The sequence below is a fragment of the Ambystoma mexicanum genome, chromosome 12, assembly GCF_040938575.1.
Source record: "Ambystoma mexicanum isolate Mex_15411 chromosome 12, UKY_AmexF1_1, whole genome shotgun sequence".
NCBI lineage: Eukaryota > Metazoa > Chordata > Amphibia > Caudata > Ambystomatidae > Ambystoma > Ambystoma mexicanum.
Window position 1 is genome coordinate 88,892,212 of NC_090936.1, and position 23,247 is coordinate 88,915,458.

General features: G+C 44.2%; 1 protein-coding gene across 1 annotated transcript in view; it reads left to right on the forward strand.

The window, feature by feature from the left end:
* Window positions 1–23,247, forward strand: part of ARMC10 (armadillo repeat containing 10) — a 224,538-nt gene that overhangs the window by 18,589 nt on the left and 182,702 nt on the right. Inside the window, exon 2 of the mRNA XM_069628061.1 lies at window positions 513–655. Coding sequence (XP_069484162.1) covers window positions 513–655 — 143 coding nt within the window. The remainder of the gene's footprint in view (window positions 1–512; window positions 656–23,247) is intronic.

The following is a 23,247-nucleotide window of genomic DNA, read 5'->3' on the forward strand; positions in this document are numbered from 1 at the left end:
TACAGGGGAACATCATAGAGTGCATCTGACCCGGGTCTGCTGGTTGAGATTGATTTATAAGATTAACTGAGGTTCTTGGGCTGCCTTTCTGCCAATTTCATGGGATGAAACTGTGAGAGAAATGTATATATTTTTTATTCTGTAACCTGTCTTTGGTACTATTGTTTTAATTTTGTAACTTTTATGGCCATGAGCCGACTTGATAATAAATGTTTAATTCTGTGCTGCTAATGCAGTTTGTTTTCATATAATACTGGACCCCAGATAAAACCTTTAGTGAACGTATAAACTTGACCGATTCGGCCAGTACCCACAAGATTGAACTGTTAGACCAAATACCCTGTTTTCAGAGTTATGTTGTTGTTATTATTATTATTATTTTTTTTTTTTCACACCAGCCTCCAACTAGCTGTTTTGACCACAATAACTTAGGGCTCCAATTATAACTGTTAACGGCCGTATCTTGAAAAAAAGTGTTGCATGTGTATTTATGACAATTCTTTTATTTACAGATGTTCTAATAAATCCATCAAGTAATCTGGATGCTGAACATCTGCACAAACTGATCGAGCTGCTTGAAACTACTGACGAAAGTTCAATTCGTGAACAAGCTTTGGTTACTCTTAGTAACAGTGCTGCTTTTTCAGTAAATCAAGTAAGTTGCTTCTGACTAAACTAATTCCTGTTGTAAAACAAATGTAAACAAGTACATTTAATTAGATATGCTGTAAGAAACACCTTCAATATCTCAACATGTAGGTAATCTTTCAAATGTTAATTTACAGCCAGTCATGATTATTGTTTCCAATTGCATGCTGAAATTTGTAGTTTGTTTTTCCCATTGTAAGGGTGGGCGTAAAAGTCCCAGCATGCAGTGGAGAAAAATAGGGCTGGCTCAAGGGCTCATGCATGAAAGTGTGCAACTTGGTACCAATCACTGCTTATTGCAAAAGGAAAGTTAGCCAATTCCTCAGCAACGTTCTTGCACTGTAGGGCATACTGGGCGCAAGGGTGGTTTCTCAGTGTTATTGTTGTACTCTGACATATCCCTGTGTCTTGACAATTTCTGGGTCATAGTCGGGATTGATACACCAGGATGAGTACAATATAGGAATGGGTCATCAGCAAAAAGTAAATATTATCTGCTGTCTACCCGAAACCCTGGTATCCTCTCATTCTTCCTAGTTGCATTAGATAATGGCTGTGTGACAAGGGCAAACAAGATGGGGATAGGAGACCCCACCTATGGAGCCCAAAAGACCAGCCAAGTGCCTAGTGAACCAAACCCCGGGTGTAAGGGTCAAATAAATCTGCTCAATCCAGCATAACAAGTTTGAGCCAAAAATCTCCATCACATAAAAACTGCCAAATTTCCAGCTCCCAGTCAAAAGCCTTCTCGATATCTAATGACAGTAAAACTGGATCAGGCCAGGACACACATGATATCAGTAGGCTCCTGGCAGGTCCGTAACAAATCCAAATGAGTTGGGATGGACCAGATCCGGTAAAACCACATCAAGTTTGGAGGCTAACCTGCTTCTGTGGATTGCGCATTGCCATTTGACATTGAATTAGCGCTAGACAAGCCACAATATATATGATCTTCCTCTACTTTGGAATTGAGGAAATATTAACTTGCATAAACGATAGAGGAATCTCTTATCCCTATATTGTACCATTAAGCACTTTTGCCAACTTTGGGGACAGTGTTTCTTGAAAACTCTTATAAAATTGAATAGTGAACCATCCAGGCCTGGAGCTTGACCTACCTTAATTCTCTTTATCGCTGTCCAAACTTCCCAGTCTATCAGGCCTTTGTGTTTCACTAATTCTTTTTCTGAAAAAGTAGGCAAGCCTAGGGTGACAAAATAAGACCCAATCAGCCCCTTTGTGCACCCATCCTCTGCTGCATAGAAACATTGTTAGAATTTCACAAATCAATCTGGGATTTCCCATTGCTTTCTTGTTCAAAATCCCATATCTGCGAATCTACACAATGGTCTGACCTGGGAGCCCGTAATGTCCTATATAGCATAGTGTCAGCTTTGCCACTTTTCTTGTAAAACATGAGTCTGAGAAATCAAAGTTTCTTGCAAAAAGCATTTTAACGATGTATAGGGAGACCACACTCAACCTAGGGTTCCCCCCTCCACCCTGTTAAACTGGACCACAATACACCATGAATGTGATTTTAGTATGCCCCACTTATGACTCGTATAGAGCTCTGTGGATCCCTCCCCCTGTGCCAACAATGTGCCAAAAATCAGGCCGATGTATATTTATTTAAAGTATAGATTCAATGAGGTTCTGTTTGTTACACATCTCACCTTCTTTGTGGCACAATACAAAGCTTCACACACAATGAGGTTCTTTTCCGTAATAAACAGCCGTAATGATTTAAGAAGATTTAGATTGCAAACAAGCACAGGTTTGATTTTGAAACACATAATACAATGCCAGGCTCGGGGCATGAGGTTTCTCTTTTCCAAAGCACATCTCTCCCCAACACCAAAAACCCAGACCTCTGTTATATGCAGCACCCCTTTGTTTAAAGGCCAGGTCTAGGGAGTGGGGGCAGTATGGTAATCCATTCTCTAAATACAATGTTTAAGGAGGGGTGACAAAACACCTTCTTTTAGTACAAGTTTTGGGACTGGAACTAACACCTTTTTGGTTTTAAAGGCAAGGTTTGGGAATGGAGAATAACCAGTTTCATTTTGGTGGCAAAGACACCCTAATTACTTTAGGTGGCTATGATATTATTCCCGCTAAGAGAAAGGGTAACATTTTCGAATTCTTCCAACCTCACCACTGCATCAATCTATTTGGGAGTTAAGTACATTAATATACAGCCTAATGTACTAAGGGTCTACACACATTTCCCACACTCACTAATGTAAGGTAACCCACTTATGAAAGGGAATAGACTATTAAATAGATCCCTACAATGAAATTTTGTTGAACGATTTAATTACTTTTGGAAATCTCTGGGCTTGGCACTCATGGAGATTGGGCAGGGTTTCGCTTTTGAGAAAAATCAGGAATCTGGGCAGCACTTCAGTCAATGGGATCCCATGGCAATCATCCCTCTATGGCCTCTGGGTAAGAATCCAGCCTCTGTTTTCTGGTCTCCACAGCAATGGGAATCTCCAGCCCTCTTCCAATATTTCCACCCAAAAGATTTTTCAGCAGATCTTTTGGTGATTTTTAGGCAGCACTCCCACTTCCATAGTGCAAGACCTTTTTACTCTCTAAGCCCCTCCCATGGAAAATGAACATTAGGAGGTGCTAACTTATGATCTCTCAACCAGGATTGGACATTTACATTTCCCTCCACCCCCAAGTCCAACCCCTCTTTAAGGATTGGTTCAGAAGTCTAGAACAGAAATATTGCAACTCCCCTGTGAAATTCACATTTTCTTCCATGTCCAGTTTTACCCAAAAGGTCCCTACATAGCAAAATTCTGTAATTTACCAATATATTCCATGATATATAAATATTAATATGCCCCTCATCAAGATGGATCAGGAGAGGTCACTCCCGTTTCAGTAAGTGATTGCACGGATGTGCTACAGTTTTTCACCTTTTATTTGAAAACTAACATTCTTATAACTTGAGTCCCACAAATCGCATGTGGATGAAATTACTTTTTTAAAATGACACCAGCCACAAGTCTGTAACTATTATGATCTCAACGTTATTGACTAAAAAGCCATTTTCAATGAAAGTCAATGGCTATATATTTATAAATATAAACAAAAATGTCATGTTTGGTTCTTGGTCTCATTTCCCTGAAGTAATGTTGTCCAGTTCTGTGCATTAGACTGTTGAGTCAGACCTGCAATAACACGATCAATCACTCTTGTGGGGCCCAGAAGCTGTGCTAAGAGAGACAGCAAAGAGTATATCTTTATTTATCGCATGCCATCGCCCAGTTAAATCGGGAATTTGGACACACAATGTCTTCAATTTACGCTATTTTCAACTTCACTTGATTTCAGCCTCCGTTTATACAGCCCACCAATACATTCCTGTCACGCTATGGCGACATCCATCTGTCATTGTTTATCACATCCATCTGTCATTGTTTATCAACTGGGAAGGCCGGAGCAGAGCCAGGAGTGGGGCGTGTTTGTTTTGAATCTGTGTTGCAATCAGTCCCACTATCCATTATAAATGTCATTTTGGCTACTCCAGAATCTTTCTTTTACTTTGCAAACAGCAATCTGTATTAATGTGGCAACTTCAAGCAAAGGGCAGCTGTTCATTTTGGCCACTCACAAACATATTTTTCCTTATCTGCTGTCTGTTTTTTGTGTTCTGAAAAGTGGGTTTTAGTCACCTGAAAGGAGAGAGATTCACATGGCTTTGAATTTCGCCTGCAAGGCTCACTTACTTAAATTCAGGGTGCGCAGCATTTCGATGTTTGACAGTTCCAATTAAATTGCTGCGTTTTTCTCTCAGCCAACACTGTGCTTTTGACTTTCAAATCTTTCTTATGCCATCTGCAGAAGTACATATCTTTGGATTTGATATACATCTTTAGCAGGATTGCAGTCTTAAGGTTTCACTCTGCCAGTGTGTCCTTCCTTCAGGCGCATGCATTTCACATATGTGGCCTAACTTGGCCTTTACTTTCGTGTGCTGGTGCTATCATTACAACCCACAGCATCAGTCTGCAAAATGTAAGCTCTTCCTTAACTACTTTGATGTTAGACAAATGTACCTCCTCTCCTCTCTCTCATTTGTATGACATCTATTCACAATTGACTTGTTCACCTAGTCCCTTCTGCTATCAGCACCCCTAAAGGTGGCTTTGACTGCATTCCAAACAATCCCAGGTGAAACCTTTCCTCCTTCATTGCTCTCACAATATTGTTCAATTGTGTCTCTCATGGCTAACGCCGGATCCCTCCGCAGCAAGACAACACATTGCCACTTAGCCTTACCCAGCCCAGTAATGGGGTGAGCCAGACCCAGAATCGCCATTTTATGGGAGACCAGACCACATGGACAATCTCCACCTTGTTTGCTCTACGATCGCTGACTTTCTTCCATAAAGAGATAATCAAGCCTAGATTAACTCGGATGTGAGTGGGAATAAAATTAATATCCTCTCCCCTTCCCCTAGACTCAGACGCTTCATTTTATTACTGGGACTGAATCACCTGCCAGTATTGTCAGTAACTGGGTCACTTACCAACATACCATGGCTCAAACGATGGTGTAGGATATTGTAACGCTTACCTGGTATCCACAGGGACATCACTCGGCCTCTTCTGACCTCTTACGACCTCAAACCCTTCCCTGGTGTCTACTCGACTGGAGACTGGGCCTGAAACACAGGATTGGTAGAGTTTAACTCCCTATTGTCTGTGTGCTTGAACCCCTTCTTCCCCGGTGTCCAACCCTTCCCTTTGATCCACAGCTCACCTTGTTTTCTTGGAAAGTGTGCTCTCCATCCTGCTTTCAGCGGAGGGGTGCGTCGATTGATGTGGGCTCGTTGCTGCCTAGTTACTTCACTGGCAAGAGTCCGACAGGTAAGTATAATGAGTCTTTTGAACAGTTCTCTAACTTCGTTCCTTTCCTTCCTTAGATGATGGCCGGTGTCCGGGGATGGTGACGTGCTGCTGAGATGAGTAGCGCTGAAGGTGAGTGAGGGCACGATGCGACCCTTCTGTATTTGTATTGAACTGAGTTGTTTTTCTGTGTCTTTTAGGTGCTGCAACGTTTTCAGCGTGGATGCCGGTTATGAAGAAGAAATGCGGTGAGTAAGCGCGGTATGCAGCGCCTCTAGATGTAATTGTAATCATGCTAAACTGGAGTGTCTTTTCCCTCTTGCAGATGGATGAGAAGTTCCGGAGACAGAGTTCCCCCAGAGTGGCTGGTATTCAGGTAAGCGTTTGAAGCTCGTACAGTCTTTAAAAATAAGCAAAGATTTGCTGAATGCTTACTAATGCCTTTTTTTCTGTTCTTTTCCCTTTTCCTTAGGAAGCGGCGTGCGGGGATGGGAATGACACCGTCGAAAATGCCCGCAGAACAGAAGAAGCGATGAATTATGGGCAGAAGCGCTGCAAGGTAATGCTGTTCCTAACAGTGTTCTTGTTCTTGCAGGAGCTGAGCGCAGAATTGTCATAAATCACCAATGCATCAATTGAAAAGGATACGGTAACCAAAAAAGGATACAGTTGGTAGGGCTCTTCCGGATCCTATTTTCACACGACTTGATTGTAGGTAGGTCAAATTAGACCTTCCAAATGATACAACTCTCTGACTGAATGAAACGGGCAGAGAGATGGATCACTGGAAAGGGTGTGGGAATTGTGTAGGAAGTATGCCTAGGATAGATAAAGTATCATAAGAAACTGTCCCAAACTCAAATTACTAAGATAACACAGTATTAGCATTAATTCAGACACTGACCTTATGGCAAAACTGAAGTAATCCACGAAAGTCCAGAGTTGAACAAACGACAAAGGAAGGGAAGATTAGTAAGGGAGACTTATCCCGAATGGCACGAGGCTCTCGCTAGATACCGGGTTGGTGCACCACAGGATAGCGTCCAAAGTACTGTGCACAATCACCTTCCAATAGTTCATGAAATACTTAGAATTTCACCTGTTAACTGTCACAGGTACCAAAGGTTCAAAGTAGTTCAGAAAACCACGTGCAAGATTGCACGCGACAGCATACACGCAGCCAGGTCAGCCACACTTGGAGACAGCGTTTCCGCGTGGAGATTTTGCATGCGAACTGGATACACGCAGCCCAGGACAGCCGCGCTTGAAAACAGCGTCTGCGTGTGGAGATTTGGCACGCGAACAGGATACACGCAGCTCAGGACAGCCGCGCTTGCAGACAGCGTCTGCGTGGAGATTTGGCACGCGAACGGGATACACGCAGCTCAGGACAGCCACGCTTGCAGACAGCGTCCGCGTTGAGATTTGGCACGTGAACAGGATACACGCAGCTCAGGACAGCCACGCTTGCAGACAGCGTCCGCGTGGAGGTTTGGCACGCGAACAGGATACACGCAGCTCAGGACAGCCACGCTTGCAGACAGCGTCCGCGTGGAGATTTGGCACGCGAACAGGATACATGCAGCTCAGGACAGCCGCGCTTGCAGACAGCGTCCGCGTGGAGATTTGGCACGCGAACAGGATACACGCAGCTCAGGAATTAGCGTGTGGAGGAAAACACACTCCAAAAGGCCAAAGAAGTTGCTGAAGGGAATGCGAGGACGCAGGTCCGGAGTTCAGCAACAAAACGCCAACAAAGAGTTAATCAGAAGCAGTGATCGGCGTTTCCACGCTGCTTATGTACGTACTGCCGTGATACACGTGATGGAACTAAATCACGTGAATTTAACGACGTGAAGAATGCACGTCGTTTCCCGGTAATGCATCGAACAACCTCCATTTCGAATAGAATGGTCTGGTGGTTCTATGGGCGTAACTCATTTTGTATGGAGAGGTCGTTCCTGGTCCAGAGATATGTCCAGCAGACATGACAGCCTACTGGAGACCGATCCGAACACGGTGAGTGTCACGCTGCAGGTGCAGATAACACAAAGCATGTTTCTCAGCCTGGGCATGGCTTAAATAGTCTCTGGGTATCCCAGGTGTCTCTTTCAAGCAACAAATAACTGAATGGTTAAGATACATCGATGATGTGTTCATGGTATGGCATGGCTCAATAGATGAAGCTAATAATTTCCTTATTTGGCTTAATAACCAGAATAGATACCTGAAATTTACAGCTACCATGAACTCCACAGAGGTAAATTATCTAGATTTAACAATTTACCAACAGAATAACCAACTATGGGTGAAACCGTTTGTCAAGAGCACCGATAAAAATGCGTTACTGCATTACAGGAGTCATCACGCGAAACATGTCCGGGACAATCTGCCCTTTGGGCAGTTTCTACGGCTGAAGCGTAACAGTAGCACCAATCATGATTATGAAACAGGCGCTAATATACTAATGGACAAACTGATTGAAAGGGGTTACCCTACCAAGGTCGTGAGACAATCTGCCAAACAAGCTTTTAACAACAATCGGGAAGCCCTTCTTGAAAGGAAAAAGAAAAACACTGCCAATCGTGACACCCCATTGGTGTTTGTTAATACCTTTAGCAACATGTCCTATAAAGTTAAGAACATTATATGCAAAAATTGGAAAAAGACTATGAATAGCCCAGTACCTTTGATAGCCTTTAAAAAGAGCACTAACATCCGTAATCTTGTCATGAAAAACGACATACACAAGGTGGTCAATCATGAGAGCGCCCAAAGTACATTGTGGGGTTTGCCCCGTGTGATGGGACATCATCCGTGTGGAGAATGTGTTATGTGCCCTTTTACTAAGAAAATGACTTCTGTTGATTTGGGTTTAACCACAGAATGGTCTTTGAAAGAACATACTAATTGTAACACGGAGAATGTAATTTATTTGATTAAATGCCCATGTGACCTAATTTATATAGGCAAAACCAACAAAGTGCAAGACTCGTATGAGCGAACACAGGAGCTGTTTGAAAAATCATATTGAGAAAGCTCCTCTAGTAAAACATTTCGATGAGAGAAGACACACATTCTCGGACTTCGAATGGTGTATCCTTAAAAAGATTAAAGGGAGAACCCAAGACGAAATCAATAGAAAATTGATCAATCTGGAACAGAAGCTGATTTTTCTCACCAATAGTCACATTACAGGATTAAATGAAAATATAGAGTGGCATAACATTAGATAAGAGAGTGTGATGGTACTCACGTAATCATTGGAGTGTTGCACTTTCTGGGGGTTTTCAACTGTGGGAGAATACCAACCTCTATATGCAGAAACAAATAACTATATATTTGTTGGTGAACTAATGATTGCATAAACCTCTTGATGGTGTAATTCATCGGTGATTGCTTTTATTGTGGCAAATCCTCTTTGAGAGAGATGACTCTGTGGTTTCTCTATGACCGTTGGACATGATCGGGTCAGGGGTTTTTCCCGCTGTAAGAGTGACTAATATCAGTCAGATGGTGGACTTATAGTTTTTCTGTGATGGTCGTTGGGTATAAAAACTCCGGTAAATTACCCTGTTTTTCCATTTGGTGTTACTAGTTTTGAGCCCCATATATACCTGTGATGCTGTTGTGGTAGGGACACTGTGGGCCCTTGGTTGTGTGAGATCCCCTTTTGTTTTGTTTTGTTTTTCCCGTAGCAATGGTTGCGGGGCAACCTCGCTATCACTAGGGATTTTTTGAGCCCGGCCCCATTTTTTACATGAAGGGTGCGTGATGACGTTTTACGTCACCGCGCGATGACTAGCGTGGTGACGTCAGCACGGTACGCCACTTACTTGTTAGGAGGATTTGTGGTCGTTTGGTGGTAGAACCGACGGTGGACGTGGCCGCCGGCCCCTGTTCTCGAACTTCTATTTGTGGCTGCCTACTAGGAGCGGATCCACCTAATTGTGGGTAAGAGCTAGGAGTGATGTCGAATTACTCAAGTCTTACATGGGGATACTCCTTGATATTTTGCTGATTCAGCATTGTATTATTACAGAGCGAGAGGTTCACATCCGTTAAGAGGAAGAGGCCGTATCCAGATAGTACTCCGATCAAAACATATTTGTTGGCTCACAAAAGCCTTAGATAGGTAAGATTCTTTTGTTGAGTTGGAGGTGAGGAATAATGGATATTTGGTGGGTTAATGTAATCTATCTTCCTCCACCTGTTTTTCAGGCACTTGGAGGTCTAGAGGAATTGGAAAGGGTCCATGGGTGGTTACCACTACTGAGACTTGGCTGAATCTAAGAAAATTTCAGCTTCCACATCCCATGGTGAGTAAATTATATATTAGAACATCAAATTTTGGGTTGTATCAGTATCCAACCGATGATTGAGATGCTAAGATTTTTTTCTACTCAGGGGAAAAGAACAGCTATTATGAGTAAGAGAGCTCTACATTTTAGCGTTGGGGTAGGTATTTCGTAGGACTTGATGCAGAATCCCTTTTGCTTCTGCAGTGAAGAGCCATAAATGGGTTGGCTTTTGAGGTCCAAGTTATATATTTCTTGAGATCTTAGACCAGGTATATGATTTACTATATCTTGGTACCCTATTGGTGATTAGGGCGTGGCTTTGGTGAATAATTAAACCGATTATGCCGGTGTCAGTGATACATGTTTCTCTCTTTTTTCCTTAGAAATAGCAAGTTGTTGGTTGAATAGGAAGAATCTACCTGAAGCACAGGATTACCTCTGCCCCTGATGAATGTCCGGTTATTGAGAACACAGAGGACAGAAACTTATATAAGTTGGGCTGTGACACACAATGGGAAATGAGATCAATTAAGTTGCCATTCTGGTGCTATGCTGATCTAATTGTCGGCATAAAAGTTTCTATACTGCGAGGTGGAATGTTTTTAACATGTATATGACTATGTGTATATGTTTTTGAAACTATTTTTGTATTACCTGTGCTGAATTAGAGATTAATATATTAAAAATGATATTTTCTGATAATACTGTTTTATGTTAATTGAGAATACATAATGCAGCCCATATTGATTTAGCGGCTGTTATGTATTTCTGCTTTCTGAGGGGATAAGTTCACTGTTTTATATAGTTTGTTGTATATTCCTTCCTTTTGTTGAAATATATGTTATATATCCTCACTTAGTAGGAGGGATCATCAGCAGAGTGTGGGGTTATCCCTGTAGAAGAGTATCTGTCTCTGGGCTGAACCACACCCAAAAGACTAGACTGCACATGCAGTTCTGGGAACCGAAATCTGTGTGGGCATCCATCTTGTCCCCATCAATGCACTACAAGTCCAATCCCCAATGTTAAGCTATGGGAGTGAGTGAGTCTGGTGCCACAAGCGCCAAGTCTGACTCCAAGTGGGTCTTTGGAGGGATGGAGAGGCCCTTGAGGGCCATGTAGGTGATTGTGGCCTGGATCCAGCCTGACATCTTGGAGGGCTGGAGACATGAGGGGCTGGAAGCATGACAGATATGTAAGAATAAGAGGAAATAGAAACTGCCAAGCATGTATTATCAGAATGCCCCAGTCTTACTGAGACATATACTAGACTATATGGGAGATATGTACATAATCTCAATACCATAAATGATATGGCCTTTTGGGCACAGTGTATTAACACAAGGAATATGAAGGTCTATATCTCGATGTATAATGTCTGGCAAAAGACAGAACAACTCGTGAAAGTAACTATATAACAGTGAATTGATGTATGTTTCTTTTTTATACATGTTCACTACAGAAAGTTCAAGCTAGGCTGGAAGTAGATGCAATACTGGATTCTATATGTCCTAAGTTGGTCAATTGAAATTACTGTAGACCTATGTATTTATTTTACTACTGTTAGAAATGAAATTTTATACTGTATTTTATATTGTATATTTGTAACTATAATTATTTGTATTCGCATTTTATATACATTTTGCACAAATGATTGAATTGAAAGATTTGTACTTATTGAATGTGAAAGGTTTACTTGTAAACTATAACACATTAAAGAAATTATTTTTATAACTAATATCCTCTACTATAAGGGTCACTCTTTCTCTGTGTACTGTCCCATGCATCTTCAGCAAAGTTCCAAGTGACTAGGTTCACTTTCTGCTGTTTGAGAACTCTGTATCGATAATCTCTTGCATTCCGGATCCACCATCAAATTTAAATGCTCCCCCTAGTAACAGTATCTCTTCATTCCAAGTGAAGACCTTATTGAAAGCCTGTCCAAGAAATGGCATTTGTCCTAGATTCATGCTATAAAGCATACAGAGTGTTCGTCAGAGGCCATATTGCAACCTTTTTTCATGAGACATTTCCCTTCCAGGCATTTCTTCACCTCGGTTTGATTGAATGTGGACTTAATAGTGCGAATAATATCTACCCCTGCTCTTTTTTCCTTTATAATACCCCCTACAATGAACCCCTAATTGCCCCCTCTTACCCTGCTTGACAATGAGGGAATTCTTCTGAAATCTCTTGCTGACCGTGGCCATTTATACGTCGAATTCAAGTACTTTGCATTGATTCGATGGAGCACCCTCCCATCAACCAATCCTTTATACCACAATGCAATAGGCAACCTCGATTGTGGTATTATAGTTATATCTGGTGACCATCCTTGTCATCTAAATTCCTATCTATTGTCCTAAAAACCCTCAATGAACCCCCACCACCCCCGTCCTGTGCATCCATTCCAAAGCCCCCACCCCATGGAATAAAGCCTCCGCCTGAGGATTTCTGTGCTCCAGAGTACTAAAAAGGTTACAATAAAGTATAAGCATAAGGGCTCTTTTAACTTCTTCTTCTCAAGGTGCACTGACTTCTCAATAATCCCCAGAACTGATCATAAAAAGTAGAGTGAGCTGCCAGATTGAGTGCGGGAGGCTAAGAAGTGATGGATCAACGCCATTAACCAGCGCTGTAAAATAGCAATTACTCAGCTGACCCACATCCCCAGTTCAAAAATCTTGAAGCTCTCCCACCCAACCCCATGATTCTCGATAAATCACACAAGGCCTCTATCACACTTAACGAAAAGATTTTACTGTTAGTCTAGAGTCAAGGACCTTCAACAAAGCTAAGTAACTAAGTGTCACAGCCACTTCCCACAGTGCCTTCCCCAGGAGTCTCCTCACCTTGATCTTCACTGTGACTGGCGACTTTCTGTCTTCTCCTCCGGTCTTTCGGGGTTCTCTCCTCTTCAGTATCCTTCTTAAGGAGTCCTTTCCCCTTCTTGCGTTCAAAGAGATAGGGACGGTCTCCTCCGGAGGCCACCTTGACCGTTATTGGAATAAACCGTCAGGTGAACCCTGGGGAGTCCGCCCCTCCCAAAACAGGGAAAAAGCCAATAAGGCAGAAAAAACCCTGTGAGGCTGCAGGCGTGGGTTGAATGGAGGAATTGCGGATCCAGAGGCTTTTAAAGTCTTGAGGCGAAAGTCCAGTTGATACTCCAATAGATGACAGCTACCGGACTGTGATTCCTTGGCAAGGATGAAAGAGCCCTGGGAGAGGCGATGGAGTGTGGAGCCACAAAGGAGAACTTCTATTCTTCCGAAAGATCGAACATAGGCACAGAAGACTGCAGACGGAGGTAAGTTGTTTTGGTAGCCAGGTAAAGGAATGGGGAGAGAGTGTGAGTAATAGAGAGCAATAGTGAGTCCGTGAGAGAAAGAGAGAGTGAATGCGAGAGAGTATGAATGAGAGAGCGAGTGAATGCAGAAGTGCGCGAATGAGAGAGAGAGTGAATGAATGCGAGCGTGCGAGAATGAGAGAGTGAATGAATGTGAGCGTGCGAGAATGAGAGAGAGAGTGAATGTAAGAGAGTATGAATGAGAGCGAATGAATGCGAGCGTGCGAGAATGAAAGAGGGGGTGAAAGAGAGGAATGACAAGACCGAGGGAAGACGGAAAAGACCCCGAGCCACAGGGAACCGGAAACCCGGAACCTCGCCGACGGGGAAGATAGGAACCCGCCGAGCGAGGTAGAGGGTACTACGGGAGAGAAGCTCGGCAGGAACCGAGGACCAGATAAAGGGCAAGGAAAGGAAAGGCAAGAGTGAACGGCCGTCGCCTAACGAGAAGGCGATGGGCCGCGGTGATTAACCGAGAAAGCAAAAGAGGAGCTCGGTATGTCAGGAACTGTAGTAGGCACAAATCGAAAGTCAGCATAGCGAGTTGCAACGCGACTCGCAGGGGGCGTGGCTTCCTTAAATGCAGCAGCAACAAAAAGACTAGACCGCTCACAGACAGGCTGTAAGGACCTAATAGCGCCTCCATCTTGCCCATAACTTCCACGGTCTCCGCAGCGTGACACTAAGATAATTAGTGCATCCTGATGATGCTGTGCCCCCCCCCCATTTCAACAATAAAAGCCTCTTAAAGCCAACGGTTGTAGAGGTCTGAATCTCGAACGTTTTTCTTCAGCTTTCACCCGCACCCAGACAGCGTATTCAGTTTCTTGTATTTCCTTGATCCTGCAGCTCTGAGTGGAGTCTGTTCATCAGCATTCCTTTGCTCCTGTGATGGTAGGTCTCAGCCTGTTGGTGTTTCCTGATCATCTTCTGAATCCCCCGTTAATTGAATGGGTAAGCCGATATATATTTTGTGCCACACTCCCTCACCCAGGTCGTAAGCGGGCGGCACTTGCACCTTTTTCATGAATGTCAGTGAGGAGAGGTCCAGAAAAATACACTTTGCTGGTTTTGTATTCTATCGTTCTTTTCACCTCATCTTGGCCAAGCTATGTTGTTTATCTGAAGAAAAGTGACATCGATCGATGCTGGATCTTAAGCATTAACCAGCTCACCGATGTATATGCTTTATGTCCATCAAGTAGTCTAAGCCTCCTTTACCTTGAAGAAATAATGTGCTTGACCGCCTTCTCCATCTGGGTCAATCCCTCTCTGATTCTAGAACCCCAAAAGCGCAAGTTGCATTTTTTTTGTGTGTTTTTATGTTGTTGACTTTTTCAATTCCAGCTCCCTGGTTGAGTTTCCATCTTGGATAATCCCTTGTCTTTCAGCTCAAGCCAAATTGTAGGCAGTTGGCTGTTTTCCATTGCTTCAACCAAGGGGCAAACATTCAAGTTGCAAGCTACCAGCCAGCCATAAAAGTAATTCGCCTCCTCAATTCTATACATACACACAGCACATAATTTCTTACTCGTCAAGAATCAAATATCACTAGCCAATGGCTAGTAGCGAGTGCACATTTTACACCCTGCTTCAACCCAGTCTTCTATCTTTCCCATAGTACCCTTCTGTTACATAACGGATGCTTGGACATAGTAGGGGCGTGTGTGTTTGTTTGCCAGAATATCTCACATATCCTTGTTAGTGGGCACTTCCTTATTTGTTGTTGGGGTATCGGTTGTTCCCACTTGAGTCTCCATTGTGGTTACCAGCTGCGACAGGGTGGCACGTCGCTCATGTTTATTTGTTTGTTTTATTACTTGTATTGCGCTCCAGACCCGTTGTGATGCTGGAAATGCATCGGAGGGACAGGGCCTCTGTATCCTTGTCCTTTACTGTTTTTTATCGTGTTCTGTCGTGTTTTCCGTGCAGGAGTTTGTGTGGGACTCCTGGCGGTGCAGCTCTCTCTCTGGGTTTGGTGAACAGACCCATGGGATACTCTTATGGCACCCATGGGTAGGGGTGCACTCCTGTGCCCATAGTGTATGTTTATGGGCACCTGTGGGTGGCCCTCCGAGCAGGGTATGGGCTGGTGGCAGCTCCGTGCTGAAATGACTGGTGCCCTGAGCGTCTTCCATTTTGGGATGCCCAGGCCCTGTCATTGGAATCAGTAGATTCCTGATGGAGACAAAATGGCCCCCATGGCCTCTTGCCTTCCATCGCCTTTTACCGTGATTTCCCGAAGTCCCGGGAATCCCTGACTCTGTCCCTTCCCCCTGACTGGCTGTTGAGTGGAAGTTCCATATATGGTAGTTTGGGGAAGTGCTGACCAGACTGGCTGGAGCCTTCCCAACGACCGTATGTTGTGGGTACGCCTGTGGGTGGGACCTGGTTGAATGGAGTGTGTGACGAATACGCATTCTATGTTGTGGGTGTCTAGTATCTTGGTGGTTGACAAAATGACTGAGACAGCCCTGCCCGTAACCGGTATGAATGCAGTATGAAGTGTTGAATGGCTCTGTACTTGTCGTCGCAATACACATAACTTGTTGTGAGTGTCTAGAGAGAAGTGAATGGCCTGAATGCACTGTGTGCCTGATTGGTTGCCTGCCTGCATGAATGCCCTTCGTAGTGATTGGATGCTTCAGTGTGACCCAGCGGAATGAATGGGAGATCAACAGTATATCTGGGGACCTCTCACTGCTAGGAAGTGTGTTCAGAAGTGTTCAGAGCTGAAGTCCAAACTACAAAGAGTAACTGGAGTGAAACTGACGCTTGACTTTGAAGCCCTGCTGGAAGAGAAGAATTGGTGTTGCTCTCCTTCGCAATCTGAAAGCTGCTGTGTCTCCAAGGACTGACCCATAGAGGACCTGGTAAGGCGCCCTCTTCCCGAGCTACGAGGGACTATCGTGCACCAGCTGACCTTTGCCAAAGCTCCCTGGTAGACAGACCTTCAACAGGCTGCCGACCCGATACGAGGACTGCTGCGGAACTCCAAAGAGAAGCGCCCGGACTGTTGTCCGGCACTGTCGACGACCGCCGTTGCCGACTGGAGCTGCCATGCTCCCGTTTGCCTAAGAACTTCATTGATCCAAGGATGTGCTCGTCCGCATTGTTGCCACTGTATCCTGCTGGAGAAGGTCTGGCCGTCGACGCGCCGAGGAGCATCCGCCGGTGGGTTTCCTGCCACCCAAAGACTACAGAGGCGCTGACGACTCGACGCCCTTGCTGGGCCACAGTTCTTCAAACTCTTTGCGGTCCAGAACTATCAACAACGAGGTGCCCCGCATGCCTCTTCCTTGCAGGACGTTTACGCTTCCCCGTCAACGAGCAGCGCTAGGAACGACGCGGCCACTTCAACATCGTAGCTGGACCTGCTCTCCTTCGGACGTTCGACCCGTGACTCCTGCCTTAAAGCGAGGGCACTCAAGAAGGGCCGTCGATTCCCCGACGAGGGACGCTACAACGCCAAGGTACTTTCGGGTTGCAGAACTGTTGGAAAGTCTAGTGTGAACAATATATGGACTGGGCTTGTGATACATCTTAGCTTTACAGGTTGCCCAGGTGTGGGGGTGGGGGGGATCTCCACACAGAACTGTGTCTAGGTAGCAGGACCAGTATTCTGCCAATTGTTCAACTATCTTGCTTTCCTTCCTCTCTCTACTGCTGGTTTCCTCTTTATTCTGATCTATGTGTCATTCTAACCGTATGCACTTTAATGAGATCTAATAACGTTAGTGGTACCACTTTAGAACTGTATATATTTACCATTGCTGATTTTCGGAGTACAAAGTGAGTCATTGTGATATTGTATATACCTTTTGAATATTAATTATATAAAGACTGTGTTGTAACCGATACAGTGTGTGGACATTCCTTTGTGGGTGCTTGGAGACTACATTGTACTTAGAACCAGCCTGCATCACCTCCTGAGAAGCTAGGCGTTGATTGCTCGACCACGCACCAATAATAGGGAATCTTGGCTGGGTTCCTCTGTGCCTCTCCTCTACCATATAGAGAGCAGAAGTACAGACATCCCTCCCCCCCACCTGCGTCTTTACACCCGTAGGTATCGGGGCGCATTGCATAAGATCACTCACAGCTTGGTTACACATAATAATGTTCACTTACAAAATGCAATTATATACATACAGGATATATACATACATGTAGTTCAGACTACAGGGGGAGAGCAGGCACGTGGAGAGCCTAGAAGAGTCATGGTTCATCGAGTGGTAGTATATAAGGTTCAGGAGACAGTCAGTAATGTGACTAGTAACTAGATTATTTACATGATAGTAGGCCAGTTAGTCTGGGGTGTCATAAGCCAGCCTAAATGTCAGCATCTTTAAGCCAGTTTATTATGCTCCAGAAATTTTGGTACGATTGATCTACTCTTTGTAGGGAGAGTAGCGAGTTCCACAATTGGGTTGCCTTAACCTGGAAACTGCTACCTCCAACTCTAGATAACTTGAATCTAGGGACCAAGAGGCAATTTGTATTAGAGACTCTAGTTGTTCTTGTTGCAGGTTTCGTAGAAATACTATCTGACAGGTAACTGGGTGCCGCATTGTTCAGGCATTTATGTGAGGGAGGCAGCTTTTAGTTTTATTTTATCGTATGTAGAGAGCCTTTTGTTAGCTCTTTTCCTCTCGGAGATGTGTTCTCTCCTTGCAATTCCTAGTGCTGCGCTGAGAGCATTGTTTTGCAAGAATTGGATTTTTTTAATAGTTTGTTTGTTAGCCCCTATGTACAAGGCGTTACGAAATAAGTGGTGTAATTTTCTTTTCCAGAGTAGGAGAGAGCCTTCAGTTCTCATAGAGTGTGTGATATACTGTCCGACAGTTTCAGTGTTGATTGAAAAGATTTCTCTTGAAGCAACTTTTCCTCCATGGACCCCCACATTTTTTGCCTTTGTTTTAGTATTCTGACCTGACTTTTTCTAGTGGAGCACAGCCTTCAGCTGCACTCCACTGGGCTTTCCCTCATTGTTATGGGGAAACTGATACATCCTACAGGCTGTCAGCACTGAGAAACCTTGTTTCTCTTAGTCTTTTGACTTTGTTGCCACTTGTTGGTAACATTTTATCATTGCCCAACGTACCTTTATAGTACCGCACGATGGGTCCTTGCTGTTTTATGGCTCTAGACACCCTCTATGGAATTTTTGGTGATTGTACAATATGCCTTAGGGCAAACTGGTGGCAGCAGTAGTCTTTTCTTGTATTTATAGAACTTTTTACTGAGCATTACCACGTTTCCCGCCTGTGGCTCCTGACTGTGGCTAGTATCCAGCATGGCCTTGCCACAAGGTCTTTTGTTTGTGTCTTTGGCCATTTTGTACCCTTGCCTTCTTGCCTTTTCAGGACCGGGATTTCCCTTTTTGGACATTGTGATGGGTCAGAAATGTGAGGCAAAGAACTTTGTGAATGTTTTTCAAAAGATGGCATTTTATTAACTGAAAAGGTTGGATAAACGCCTCCCTGTCCCTACCCCGAAGACAATTCCCCTGCCTAACAAAATAAACTAAAGGAAACACTCTAACAAAAGGTTTCTGTTCACACTTGTACATATAACAAACTTAACAAGGTAACATATGGTTGTTCCAATACAACAAACATTGGTTATGTTCACAAGCTGGTAACTGTTTCTCCCTATAGTCTGGATGAATCCCCCTGCTCCGGAATCAAACAGGGTCTTGTTCAAAAGTACCAAAAAGAAGGATAAGGAAATCCTGCCTCGCAACACAGTTCCAACAATAAAGTTCTATTTGTTCCACCTTGAACTCTACCAATATTTTCCAATGTTCAACAAGGTTCTCCTATTCCCACTTTTGATGAGGAGTTCAATACAACCTTTCTTCATGGAACAAGAATACTTCCATAGTTCATTAGAATCAACAACAATGTCTTGGTCAGGACGATATTCTGCAATAGTTCATAAAATACAATAGTGTTTCTGCCACTTCTTCATCAACACTGGACACCATACAACATTGTCTTTGTCGGGATGATTCTGCAATAGTTCACAACAATACAATAGTGGTTCTGCCACTTTTTCTTTAACACTTAGCACCCCACCACAGTACTTCAATGACTTCTGCCTGGTCCACTCACCTGCCAGGCCTACTACTACAAGATCCTTTTGTCCTGGTGTACTCCCCTGCCAGGACCGGTCAAACTACTACTACAAGTACTTCTGTGGTAAAGAGGTGTTTCCAGCAATATAGCAATGCCTTTAGCTTCTGTGAGGAACCTGAGGGCATCCTCACTTCCTCCTCCCCAACAACCTCTACTCAGGTGGCCAGGGAAGTGCCATCTCTCTTGGTTCCCGATCGTGTGGGTGGAGATGCGAGGGAGGATCACCTGGGTAGGGGATACTTGGGGAATGGTAGGGGGATGTCCTTGGGTGAGACACAGTATCCCCCATTTCCATTCCATGATGAATCCTCAGTCCCAACTGCCTTCGTGGGGTAGTTTTACTCTTTTTCCCTCTGGCCGAGGTAACACCAGAAAAAATTATCAATCTAAAAACACTAGGAAGAGGGAGAAGAGAAGGTCCACCGACCAGACATGGTATCCCCCTTTTCCTTGCAAGAGCCAACCTCCCGCTGCCTTTATAGGCTATTGCAAACCCTTTCCCCCTCATTTCCCCCTCATTGCACCTCATTCATAGCATTATAGTACTGGGACAAAGAAGAGCCGACACTAACATGTCAGTTCACCACTCTAGTACTGACACGAGGAAGAAACCTGTAGACGTTTGTAAGGATCAGGCATGTCCAGAGTACTCCACTAACTATGGTCAGGCAATTGGACCTGAAGACTCGCACCTGCAACCTGTCAAATGGTTGCAGGTGTATAAAAGGTGGAGCTGACGAGGAGGAGGAAACAAGCAGGAGAGATTCCGGGCTGAGTGTTGTGAGCCTGCGGGGAGAATCCTGTGTAGAAGGAGGTTGGCGCGTATGGTCCGGCTGGGAAGCCAGGATGCCAGCGAGTATCCCGAAGGAGCTGGGAGCCGAGTCCCAGGTGGGCATGAGAGGGCCACAGCAGTGGGAGCCTCATTAATCGGGTGTCCGTAGCGGGAGCTGCTGACACGGAAGAAATCTGATAGCTGCAAGCTATCGGCAGCATCTGTGGGAAGCAAGCAGAGCTGCCTGTAATCCACAGAGAGTGGAGTGAAGTGTGAGCGGGGCTCGCAGTCCAAAGGAAACATGTCGGCGGAGCAGAAGAAGCGAACGCAGTTGCCTGGAGGTGACGCCAGGGACCTGTGAGTGCACAAGAGGAAACGCTCAGACCGCAGCGCTTCTATGGCTGTTAGAGAGCAAAAGGGAATGCCGAATGAACGAAAGATGATATGCAAAGTATGGTGAACCCAAAGCAACAGGGTTTAAAGAAAATTCCGAATAAGATGGACTGTGAGCAACAAAATAAAAGCTCAGAACTATTGAATACTGAACTAAAGGAAAGCTTTTGACAAACAAACAGTTGACAAGTTTGTGTGAAGTACAGGTACATCTATTGAAAGCAAAGAACAAATCTTATGAAATGCAGTGAAAAACAAAGATATAATATTGCTGGTAACGTGCTTAAAGCTTTAATGAATTAAACTAATTGCACAATAAAAAATACATATTGCTGAAGAGTATGAAAGCAATGTGGCGAAAGAAGGTGAACTGTATGAAAGGGCACCTTGTGACAAAGTCAAGTGACTGGCAAAGAGAAAAACGCAGTGTGGCAAAGTTAAAAGGCTGGCAAGGAGAAAACCAAAACACAGTTGCGGTTACAGACAAGCCTGTCTGGACAAGCAAGCATAGGGTTACTGGTGGCATGACCTGTAATGGGTGGGCCTTGTGATCCGACAGCTGCGCCTAGACTGGGATACCCCATCTGTGAAAGTCAAAGAAACATACAGAGAGCAAATCCAAGTGCATGTAGCAGAAGGAAGCATCTGTATGAACTGTCAAGAAACCAGAAGGAGTGTAAAGTAGACCTGAAACTGGTTTTGAATATTGAGAGATTGAACTAAGTATAAATTGGCAAGCCGAGTAAGCTGTAGTCTGAGAGAAGGGAAACCTGAGACCATATGAACTTTATGGTTGCCTTGAGGAAGGGAACCTCGAGACCCCTATTTTGGAACTGTGTTGCCTTCTTGGGGAAGGGAACCCCGAGACTTTGTGGAACCATCTTAAACTTCGGAGGGGGAGCTGGAAAGTAAGCCCAGAGCTGGAAGAAGCTCAGAACGTTATTTGGAACACTATTTCTTTTGATGCTTACATCCCTACACATTGTTTATCTTTAGTTGTGAGGGCATGTATAGGTTTTGGAACCAGGCAGTCTTTTAAATTGAACTTACTGACTTGGACTATCCTTAGTGTCTTTAGGTAGGGAAATCCCACCTTGGCATAGGACAAGTTATGCCTTCCCCCATCCTGACATTTAAGTTAATAAACCATTCTTTTTAAACTTTGAATCTGTTGTCTCTGTCTTGCTTCTTGATGCCTTCACACTTCACAACATCTAGTTTGATTACTTCCTCTGAGGGGTCAAGAAACATATTGCTGCCCTTTGTGATTGCCACATGCAATGCAGGTTATGCTTCACTCCTCCTGAATATTTCCTGTCTGAAGGAGAGCCTTCCTGCCACTCTTGTTGCCCCACTTCCACATTAACCAACTGCTGACAAAGTGTTTCAATCTTACTCTTCTTTGGCTTTGGTAATGGGTATAAACCAGTTCCTCTTATTGCCTCTTTTACACACTAGCAATAAGTGTAGCAAACACCTGGATTCTTATTTCCTACTCTTGACTTTGGCATTGTAGGGTCTTTATAACCTGCCTTGATATTATTCTCTTTGGACTTTGGCAATAGTTGTTTGTATGACACCTGGTAAACGTCTCCTGGTAAACTTCCAAGTGAGCCTGTTCGGTAGTGTCCTTTGGCCATCCAGTGGACTGTCCAGCTCAAACCTTGGTTGCAGTGCAGGAACGTCAATATTTCGACATGGGACTTTGGAGAATCCCAGGTTTTCCAACACAGCATCTTTCTGCCGAATTTCATTGTCCCTGTACCTTTGGGCCATGAGACAGAAGGCTGCGCCAAACCGTGAGACTTGGGTCCCCTTGCGTCACTGTGCTACAGTCATGGTTGCTGAAGATGGTGTTCCCGCGTTCCTTCCAGTGCCCTTGGACCTGCTGTATTGGTGTTTTCTTCTTTTCTTGCCTGAATCGAGACTAACAGCTCCTGTGCGTATTGGACCTGTATACGCACCCACAGTGCCTGTGCATTTGGAATCCGAACGGAAGGTGGAAAATCGTACCTCTGGTGACCCCCCTCTGCACCTGTCAAGTCCGGACCAAACCCGAGCAAAGGGCAGAGAATAGTTAAGTCATTTACCAGTGGCCCTTTGTTCATCCAAGCGCATTAATTTCTTGAGGGCTAATTTTGGGTCCTCCTGTTGGCTTAGGTAGTATTTGCCGCCTAAAGCTCTCTGAATATCAGAATTGCTTTATTCATCGTAACAGACCCTCAGCTGCCTATTGGAGCCCGTTTCGCCCCTAAATTTTTCCTGCTCTTTAAGGAGTACTTGTGAATTTAACGCCAAACCGTGAGCTTTATGCGCGCATTGAACATTGCGCACAAGGCTCCGTTCATCTTGGGGCTGGATTTATAAAGTTAGGGTTGCTATCTCTGAAGACCGTTTGTGCTATAAAAGTTATTTACCCTTTTCCTTTGCAGGTATTGGTGGAGATCTTACCTTTTTCGCTCTGACTTTTGTGTGTGTGTGTGTGTGTGTGTGTGTGTGTGTGTGTGTGTGTGTGTGTGTGTATATATATATATATATATATATATATATATGTGTGTGGTATTCTTACTCGTGCATTTAATTATTAATTGTTTTGTTATTGGGCCTATAATAAACAGCATATTTTTGTATACTGTCTAATTGTAATTCTTGGTGTTTCACTGTGTGTGCTTAATGGAGACCCCAGATCACCCTCAATTCTTCTGAGTTGTAGCATTGATGGCGCCCCAAGCTACTGTATATTGGTCTGGCTATCTTCCCAAGTGTGCCCCCTGT